Source organism: Corapipo altera, unplaced genomic scaffold, assembly GCF_003945725.1.
Source record: "Corapipo altera isolate COAL_440 unplaced genomic scaffold, ASM394572v1 61411, whole genome shotgun sequence".
Lineage (NCBI taxonomy): Eukaryota > Metazoa > Chordata > Aves > Passeriformes > Pipridae > Corapipo > Corapipo altera.
The window spans coordinates 29,129,571-29,139,363 of record NW_020884875.1 but is presented as its reverse complement, the minus strand read 5'-3'; the positions used below and the strand labels follow the sequence as shown (position 1 = coordinate 29,139,363).

The 9,793-nt window shown below is 43.7% G+C and overlaps 2 protein-coding genes across 7 annotated transcripts in view; one reads left to right on the top strand and one right to left on the bottom strand.

Annotated features, from left to right (window-relative positions):
• The first annotated feature begins 31 nt into the window (after positions 1 to 31).
• RPS23 (ribosomal protein S23) lies at positions 32 to 1,940 on the top strand. The gene is made up of 4 exons (XM_027634763.1): positions 32 to 127; positions 393 to 552; positions 1,426 to 1,546; positions 1,748 to 1,940. Exons 1-4 carry the CDS (start codon positions 124 to 126, stop codon positions 1,892 to 1,894), a joined length of 432 nt encoding a protein of 143 aa, XP_027490564.1. The 5' UTR covers positions 32 to 123; the 3' UTR covers positions 1,895 to 1,940.
• Positions 1,941 to 4,496: 2,556 nt separating this feature from the next.
• The window catches only part of ATG10 (autophagy related 10), a 62,078-nt gene continuing 56,781 nt past the window's right edge, over positions 4,497 to 9,793 (bottom strand). For 3 of the 6 annotated variants that reach the window (XR_003526248.1, XR_003526251.1, XR_003526252.1), the window contains 4 exons: positions 7,754 to 7,851; positions 7,367 to 7,486; positions 7,119 to 7,273; positions 6,995 to 7,022 (listed from right to left, as the gene is read on the bottom strand). Coding sequence is in view for 1 of the 6 variants with exons in the window: in XM_027634743.1 (XP_027490544.1) it covers positions 7,010 to 7,022; positions 7,367 to 7,486; positions 7,754 to 7,851 (231 nt within the window). In the remaining 5 variants the exon portion in view is untranslated. Of the gene's footprint in view, positions 7,023 to 7,118; positions 7,274 to 7,366; positions 7,487 to 7,753; positions 7,852 to 9,793 lie in introns of all 6 variants that reach the window. The other 3 variants (XR_003526250.1, XR_003526249.1, XM_027634743.1) reach the window with 3 other exon arrangements.

The window sequence follows — 9,793 nt, the reverse complement described above, 5'->3', positions numbered from 1 at the left end:
CGGTCGGCGTGTTTCCGTCAGGCGCGGCGCGGGCAGCCCGCGGCAGGTCCTAGCGGGCGCGGCTATAGGCGGCGGTCGCGGACCTTCCTCCCTCTTTTCTCGCTCGGCAGCTGCAGGGAGAGGATGGGTGAGCGCGGGGAGCGAGGCCGAGGCTGCGGGCGGGCTTGGAGCTGGGTTTGGGGCTGCGTTTGGGGCTGCGGGATCCCAGGGAGGGTCCGCGGGGCTCTGCACTCCCCGCCCGCCCGCAGCCGAGTGGGTGCTGTGCGGACAGCGCTGAGGGCGGTGGGGCCGCGGCCGCCATTACCCGCCGCATGTCCGCCACTGCGTCACACGGCCTGGCCCGCCTCACCCTCCTTCCCCTCACCATCCTCCCTTCTGCTCACCTCCTGCAGGGAAGTGCCGAGGCCTCCGCACGGCTCGGAAGCTGCGCAGCCACCGCCGCGACCAGAAGTGGCACGACAAGCAATACAAGAAGGCGCACCTGGGCACGGCATTAAAGGCCAACCCCTTCGGCGGCGCCTCCCACGCTAAAGGCATCGTCCTCGAGAAAGTGTGGGTGCACAAACGGGCTCCGGGTCCACAGCCCCTAGGATGGGGGTACAGAGTCTCTGGGATAAGGGTCCAGCATCCCGGAATTGGGCGCTGAGACCCCCGGGATGGGGCTCTAGAACCCCCTGGATGCAGCTCCTGTCCTGAGATGAAAAAAACCAGAATTAATTTATGTTTAATTTTAAGAATTATAGGAAAAAACGGGAATTTCTTTCAAAAATTGGTAAAAAATAGGGATCTTAAGCAAAAAATAAGGGAAAAATATGTTTTTATTGGAAAAAATTGGAGAAAAAAATTAAAATTTTTCCAAAAGTGGGGGGGAAATGGGGAACTTAGTCAAAGCTTAAAGAAAAAGTGCCCTTTTTTTTTTCATAAATTCAGAAAAGTCAGGGGTTTGGCACAACATTAAGAAAAACTGTATGTCTTGTGTCAAAGATCCTACCTACTTCTGGGAGATTTTGTTCCCTTTAATAATTTGAAGGCTCATGGGGATGCTGCAAGTGCTCTCTTTTTTGACCAGTGTTTTCTAGTTTTTGGGAGGTTTTCCCCTCTTTTATGCTTTTTCAGGATTTTACTGAATTAGTATTAGTCTGTAGGTGATTAAAATTTTACTCTGCATAGGAAGTGGTGGTCGATATATTGATATATGTTAAATATATTTATTATAGAGAATACATTATATAATGATACATGGAGTTTTTATATAGTAATTAAATACTCTATATTCATATATTGAGTGGCTCTAACCAGCTCAGAGTTTCTGAAGTACAGAATCAGCTTACACTGAACACAAAGGAAAACAGTAACTTGTGGGTGTGTAACAAACCTCCTGGTCCATCAAACAGATGGGGGTTTTCTGACTTATTTCCATTGCAGTGGAGTGGAAGCCAAGCAGCCCAACTCTGCCATCAGGAAATGTGTCCGGGTCCAGCTGATTAAGAACGGCAAAAAAATCACAGCCTTTGTCCCCAACGATGGCTGCCTGAACTTCATTGAGGTAATTCATCTAGAAGTTGTATTTCGCAGTGGAAAATAAAGACATTTACTCTGTTAATTCTCATTTAATGTGTGCAGGTTTGATCTGGGGTGGTTAGACAAGAGCAGTGTGGAGCATAGCCCAAATTGAGGGTGGTTAATCCCAGATTTGTGCACGGATCTGATATTTGTGCTCCCCATGCCCCGGTTTTGGTTTTTGCAGGAGAACGATGAGGTGCTGGTGGCTGGGTTCGGGCGCAAGGGCCACGCCGTTGGGGACATCCCAGGGGTCCGCTTCAAGGTGGTCAAGGTGGCCAATGTGTCCCTGCTGGCGTTGTACAAGGGCAAGAAGGAGAGACCAAGATCATAAACCCATGTCTTGACAAGATGGTCAATAAAAAATCCTTTGTTCTGAATGAGTTCTGTGCTTCTTACTGAGGAGGGCTGGAGTCAGTCATAAAACTCTACCCATAGAAACCAAAATTATATTTATTTCTACATCTGGCCAAAAAAAAACACCCCAAACCCTAATGTCTCTCTGGGACTACTGAATTCATCAGGATCATTCATCCCTTGGAGCAAGCTGGGAGGGAGGAGAAACTCCATGAATTTTAATGCATAACTGTGAAAAATGTGAGACTTCCCCACATCGAAAATGGTCACTGGGAGTGCTAGAAATGGTGTTCGTGGCAGCAGTTCTGGTTCCTGGTGTGAACAGAGAACTTGCTACGTTTGAGTCCTGAAGGGATTACTGAACCACACATCCAGCCTTGGCCCACACAATTTCACCCAGTGTTGAGCACAAATTAACAGGTTTTTTTGGGCAAGGCTGCCCGATTTGAAGGCACCCATTCAGTGCACTCTCAACATGTTACTGCTGTGCAGTTGGGTGTCGTGAGCTGGGCTTTCTGCCTTCTTACTGAAGACAAAATACATAAAAACCATTTTTGGGGTTTTTTTCAGTGCAGTAAACCCTCAAAATATGTGACTGAAGTCAGAGTGTGAACAATTCTGTTGTTGCCATCGCAATTCATCTGTGTATTAAACAAAAGGTTCAAATGCTTCAATTAGTGTTCATTCATTTATATAGAAATTTATATGAAAATTCAATACCTTCCATGAAAATGGAGTAACAATCTAAGAACAGGTTCAAGGTCTTTGCTGACATTTGTGTAGCAAAAGGGGCTGCCAGTAAAATTCCTTGGCGGGGGAACCAAAACTGTCAACCCTTCTTCCAAAAGAGGAAGATTCAAAGGGAGCTAGAGCAGCTTCCCCAAGTCGGGCGCTGTCGTGATGTCATGTCGCCACTAGATGTCGCGACTGGTACAAGGGGAAAAACCAAAACAGAAAAAGGTTTGAGCTAAAAAAGTTGTGGACTGGGAACAAAGGAAATCTTCAAAATTGGGAAATTCACCGTGTGCACACCCAAACTGCGGCTCCACAGAGGAAAGAGAGGTTTTGGGGTGAACTCACCCGGAATCCTGGGGCGGGAACAGGGAAGAGAAGAGCACAGGTTTGGTTGAATTTGCGTCTTTTATTCTGTTGGGGTTTTTTTTAAACAAAATTCAACCAAATCCAGCTCTCGTGCCCTGTGGAGCCACAGCCACATAGGCGAGTTTTCAAGTTGGAAAATTTCCTTGGTGCTAGTGGGGGAGAGGCCCAGCACAGAACCCCCCCATGCCCTGGGCTGATCCCACAGCGTGGGCAGCAGGGCAGGGGGGGATTCTGCCCCTCTGCCCCCTCAGGTGAGACCCCACCTGCAGAGCTGCCTCCAGCCCTGGGGGCCCAGCACAGCAAGGACATGGAGCTGCTGGAGTGAGTCCAGAGGAGATGCCCAGATGATCAGAGGGATAGAGCAGCTCTGCTGCGAGGAAAGGCTGGGAGAGTTGGGATTGTTCAGCCTGGAGAAGAGAAGCTTTGGGGTGACCTTACAGTGCCTAAAGGGGCTACAAGGAACATGGAGACTGTTTACAAGGGCCTGGATTGACCGGACAAAGGGGAATGGCTTCCAACTGTCAGAGGGCAGGATTAGATGGGATACTGGAAGGAATTCTTCCCTGTGAGGGTGGTGAGGCCCTGGCAAAGGTTGCCGAGAGAAGCTGTGGCTGCCCCATCCCTGAAAGTGTCCAAGGCCAGGTTGGACAGGGCTTGGAGAAACCTGGGATAGTGGAAGGTGTCCCTGCCCATGGCAGGGGGTGGGACTGGATGAGTTTTAAGGTCCCTTCCAACCCAAACCAGCCTGGGATTCTGTGATTGTTTCAGTGCTCAGGAATATGTTGTGTTGCCTAGACACTGCAGAAAGAAGTCAGAGGAAGACGAGCTGAGCAAAACCTCATCATCACGTCACTATTAGAGGGGTTTTAAGCCTAATAAATATGTGTTACATAACCCATATCCTCCAAAACAGAGAGGAATCCATCCATAAAGATCAGAGAAGACAAGCAACTCATGCAACAGACACCGCTGTCCCCATTCCTTCTTCATCAGCAAAGCTAATTAATATTTTCTAATAATAAAGCAGTTGGATAATCATTTGACACTAGCAATACCTGACTGAAAAATAACATTACTGCAGGAAAAGATGCAGTTTTCCAACAGGCTTGAAGAAAAAGAAGGTGTCCTGTAAATCCATCCTCTGCTCAAACACAGCAGTAAAATCCTATCTTGCCTTAAGCTGAATTCATCTTCAGTAGGTGACAGCTACAACAAGCTCTGAAGTAGTGGAGAGAAAGATTTCTCATAGTTCAGGATTTTTTATGATTTTAATATAATCCAGAACACAGAGATAACAGGTCTGACACCTTCCTGAGCACTTAATATAGGGTTAGTTTTGCAGCTGTGAGCTTCAGGTAAGGTTTTTTTTAATTCTAGGTGGTAAGAATTTACTGCTAAGAAATACTCTAAACTCACTGAAATACTTTTAAAGCCCATGTTACTAAAAACAGGCACAGATACTTATACACACACTGTTCTCTAGAAGAGAGAATTTTTGAGGAAACAATTTTAAGTTCACCGTTCAGAGGGAAGAGCAAACATCCTTTCTTTGTGCTGGTATTGAATTTACATGTATGTAATATAAACACAGATGTCCAAACAAACTCATGAAACCATCACCACAGCAAAAAGGGGGGGAAAAAAGTTACTGAGACAGTTTTGGTGAAATTCATGGAGTTACAACAAGAATTGATTACATCACTGTACTTAGCTGTAACTAACTAGTTTGACATTTACTGCATGGAAAGGAATGTTCCTGTTAGTAACCAAAACCAACCAATCTCAAACCTCCCAGCAGGAGGTTGAATTCTTACCTGGTCATGCTGACACAAATGAAGGATTATGTAGGTAAGTGAGCAGCTGCATTACACAGGAAAACACATTTTTTGGCTTAAGTGAATACATAAAAATAATAATTATTGCTGATTCCTGTAACCAAGGGTTACAAGAGTCTGTTCTCTTCAAAGAAGTCCCCAGAAGCAAAGGTTCTCAATGTATCTTCCCAGATTAGCAAGGATGAGCAACTGAGCAAATGTACAAAACTCTCTGGAACTGGAAATTTTCTCTTCGTAAGCAGATAACGCATGTAGACAAACCCCAAGTTCAGATGTAAGAATATTCATCAGATTTGGTAAGTAAAATCACAAAACAGTGCCACAATTCACTTGATTTAAAAAATTTTAAAAAATCAGAATTTTGGTACATAAAAATTCTGTTAAAAATATCCTAAGTCATCAAAGCATAAATGTAAAACAGTAAATTGGGTCCCTACCTCCCAATTACCTACTTCAGCCATTAAAAAGGAGACATCCAAACAGGATCTCTTCTCAATCACAAATATTTATGTTATCCTGTATTTCTTCCTCTATCTAAGCTCAGTGTATCTGTAACTGAGCTGAATTTTGGTTTTCTAGAGAAATTTCAGAGAAATATTGCTGCTGATGATGACACTGCTCTGTTACCTTGTTGTTTATGCTGTTAAGAGGTTTAGAATCAGTGAGAATGGTCACTGAGACTTTTTCCATGTAAGAGAAAAAATATTTACTTCCCTCCATATACAAATTCCACTTTTTGAAGGCTGGCTGCTCCCACTCCTCTGTTCCAGGGTATCACAAATGAAGATCACAGAGCAGGGAAGAACATTTAGCAGCTCTTAAAACTGCTGTTATCTGTTTTTTGTTGGTTTTTCCTCCTGTTTAAGTCTCGCTGAAATTTAAAAGTGGGCCACTGATGCAATTACCAAGCATGTGCTATCAGAAGTGTTAAAAAAAGCAACTTAGCTGTTGGCTGCATTTTATAAATCTCACATGGAAAAATGGCTTTTTCAGGTTGTTATGATCCAGAACAAGATAAATGATGTGCTTTCATTATTAATTCCAAATGGCTGGCAAAACAATTCACACCAATGGAATTTTAGAGACTGCACTCTGTATTTCTTGTCCAATAAAGACACATGATGTAAGTTTAAAGCCTAGAATCTGGAACCTGATGCATACCAGGTTCCCAGCCCTCATGTGGCACACACTGGGCTCTAGGTGCAAGTGACACATTGCTGAACGTGTAAAGTAAAACCTGTGGTTCCATCCCAGGGCTCTGTTTTACACTACAAATAAAATGAGATGGGAAGAGGAGCCAGGATGGGTTGTGTGGAAGTTACCTGCAATGTGGTTTTCAGTGGCAGCACCACCATGCAACTCTCCAAACAGCAGGGTAGGGAATAAACCTGTGAACAGCCAGGAGTACAATGAGAAACACTAATTGAGTGGAACAGTCATTCCCACAGGGAATGGCAGAGCTTCCTCTGCAGGCCATGGAAGAGCCAGATGTTCTCACACAGCTGCATCAGCCACCTGAACTCCAGAACTGAAGGTGCTCACTCACAGGGAGGCTCCAAGTTCCCTGTTTGTTACAATTCCGATCCTGTTTGTTCCCTGCAATATTCTCAGAGAAGCGTTTCTCAGTCCCAGGATGAGGATTCCGTGTGGTGTGGGACATGAGGGGGTCCATCCCTCAGGCTGTGGTGCAGAAGGTGGTTCCCAGGTGAAGCAGTCTCAGCCCATGCACTGGGTGCCACAAGCTCACACCACGTCCCACAGGCACTTTGCTGTGTATGTTTTGCATTTGCCACCTCACAGGTTTTCTAGAGATAGTTTTTAGTAGATCCAAACCCAGCAACACTACCCTTTATTAAGGAACCACAGGCTTGTGCCTCTCTGTGCAGCCTCTCCAAGGCCACAAGCACAGGAGGTGGTAGAAAAATGACTTCAAGGGCTAATGCAGTCACAAGGGAGTTCAGGTCTTGGTGGTGCTGCAGAGGTGTTGCCACAACTGCAGCCAACAATTAAGTCTTCCACTGTAATTCTCTGACCACTTCTTGCCAGAGAAAGAGCCGTGAACAATCATTTCCACACCGGCATTGTCTACCAGCCAGGAAGGATCCCTTTGACTTCACCCCGAGGGGAGCCTGCAGCAGCTCACCATCACCTGTCCATCAGTTCAGAGCTCTGGAGAGGAAACGTCAATCACAAAAAAAACCAGATTAAATTGAAATCCTTGCAGCAGTTATGCCAGATCACACCACCAACTGCATTTTCACACACCTGAGGAAGACCACAGGACATCAGGGGCCTCCTGGCATTCATGGAGGGTGTCAGCAATGTCCAAGCACTTCTCTCTTAGCACAAATTCTCATTGCAAAATAAGGAAGGTAAGCAAAATACTGGAAGGTGAGTCCAGAAGTGAACTGGCCCAAGAGCTCCAAAGGAGAAGGTAATGGTTCTGGCAGTTATCCATCAGATCTTTCTAACAGGAGGATGGGAGAGGAAAAGGTGGTTTCATTTTCTCTTACCTTTCAGCTGAATCAGTGCTTGAATTCTGCTCAGGTGCTACTTTTGCATAACTCAGAGGCACACTGAGACCCACAACTGGGCCTACAGTACTGAGCCACAGAATAATGTAATTTTTGTGCCTAGGGGGAAAAAAAAACACAAAAAAGCATCATAAATATATTATTCCAACTTTTTCTGAATTGCAGACAGACTCAACAGTCATAACTTCAGATTACTTCCTTCACTTTATCAATAGCAAATATATTTTAACTTTCTGTGACAACACAGAAACATTTAGACCAAGGAGGTTGTTTTGGCTATTTTCACTCCTCAGCTGATTTACTTTACCTGCACTGCACAAAGCCTTGCAAGGCTCAGCAGTGCCTCTCGCCTGTTGTGCTTCTCACCTGTTGTGTTTCCATGGGCCAGTCAGCACAGTGGAGATGAATTCATTAGTTCTGCAGGGGTGCAGAACAAAAAAGGGCTGCCCAAGGATGGGGTGCTCCTAGGAGGAAAGATCAGCTGCTTTATTATGGAAGGAAAAAAACAGAAAATACACACCACATGCATTTGGAAAAGACAGAGCAGGGTCCAATTAATCCCTGATGCACCTTTTCTCACTTCAGAATCTAACCCACGTTGCTCTTCCACTGATGGTCATGACAAATTAAGATATACTATATATATTGTATGCTAATTAATATATATTCTCCACTCTTAAAAGGGAAATAAGATCACCAACCAGACTGTGCCACTATTTTAGTTAAACTCAAGTTACTGAAGCAGCATTGCCTGAATGCAAGGAGGCAAAGCTACTGTGTAAACGAGAGTCTGATCAAGTGTAATACATAAAACCAATCCTCTCAGTAGAAAAGCACTTCAACAACCTTGAGCTCCTGTATCTTCTCAGACTGGTGCTGGGAAATATTTTTTTATTTTTATATATGTAATTTCTTTATTATATATATTTTTATTTTTAAATTTTTATCTATATTGCATTTATGCTCTGGCACAGATTTCCCTTGTCCAGCTGCAGCCAGACTCCCTGAGTTCTGTGGTGGCATTTTACCTTAGCACATAGTAAATTTCTGGCACAGAAGAGAGGATTCAAAGTCTTCGTGTCACACGGGAGAAAATCTTTCTCCAACCCCTTGCCTAGAAACAAAACCCAAATCCTAACCAGTCATCTTCAGCAGGTAGGACATCTTTAATACTATTAACTGTTGAACTATTGATACTATTAAAAATTAAACTATTACAGCTGAAGGACATTTGGTTCTTATGCTGAAAATATACTTGTGAGGATCAATCATTTTATGTCTAAGAGAAAAAGACTTCAAGAAGCTTCAGGATATACAAAAAAATAATATTCAAAAAGCTTTGTTTTACACCACAAACAAATAATCTGCACAAGAATACTACCATCTACTGTTGGTAAAAGTGAATTGTTGATGCAGTTTTCCATTGAGAAAAACTGCTAGTTTGAATTAAAAAATCCTTTTCATTATCTCCTAGCTCAAAACAGCTTAGATCTCCAAATAATTCCAGAGAATATATAGATTGTGCCAATGGTATTTCTTAAAGATAATAAAAAAATATATAGTTGACAATATTTACAAAACTGTTAAGCAAAGAAAAAAAAAGTAAATTGTGCAAAAATGTCAGCAAATTCCCTTACACAAGGAAAGAGTGTAAAAAGGCAGCACACATGCCCAAAAAGAACAAAGAATGTAACCTGAGCTTTAAGTGATTTAGCACTCTGAACAAGGCATAAAGATAATTCCCAAAGCTGAATATTAATCCTGAAGTTATCCCAACCTGCCCCCTCGTATTTGATTCCATCTTGCACTTCTTGCTTCAGCAAATCACTAGCGAGTGACACATGGAGGCTGACTTGACTTTTCAAAACAGCTTATTAAATTTACATTCTACCTCTTTCTTCTTTCAGTTCTTCCTCCTCTCACAACTTGACAAGAATGACACTGAAAAAACTCCCGAACTCAAGAGTTCTATGCTATTCCAAAGACAGGAAAATGTCACACACTGAGAGGAAAACCACAAAAGCACAGGAGTTTAAAAGAAATACTGAGCCAACACCCATTAAGGAGGAGCCTCTAAAAAGGGAAAAGGCTGAGGCAGGGAAGAAGAGCTTGTTGAGCACCAGGGAAACACTCTGAGAGCATCAGCTCTGATTCAGTCAAATCCTGAATTCCAAATCCTGTACATAATGGCATCCCCGGGAGGCTTTAATGTACACTCAAGGTTAAATCACTGATACAGCAGCGCTGAGGAGGAAGCACTGAGCAGGTGCCAATAAAAATGCAGGAGTTATCAAAGCCCTGGATGATTTCAGAATTAGTAACAGGCTGCAGAGCCTGCTCAGGTTTGGTCTGGGCTTGACCAGCCAGGGCTCGTTATTATACAATATCTGGACAGGCAACTGCCAC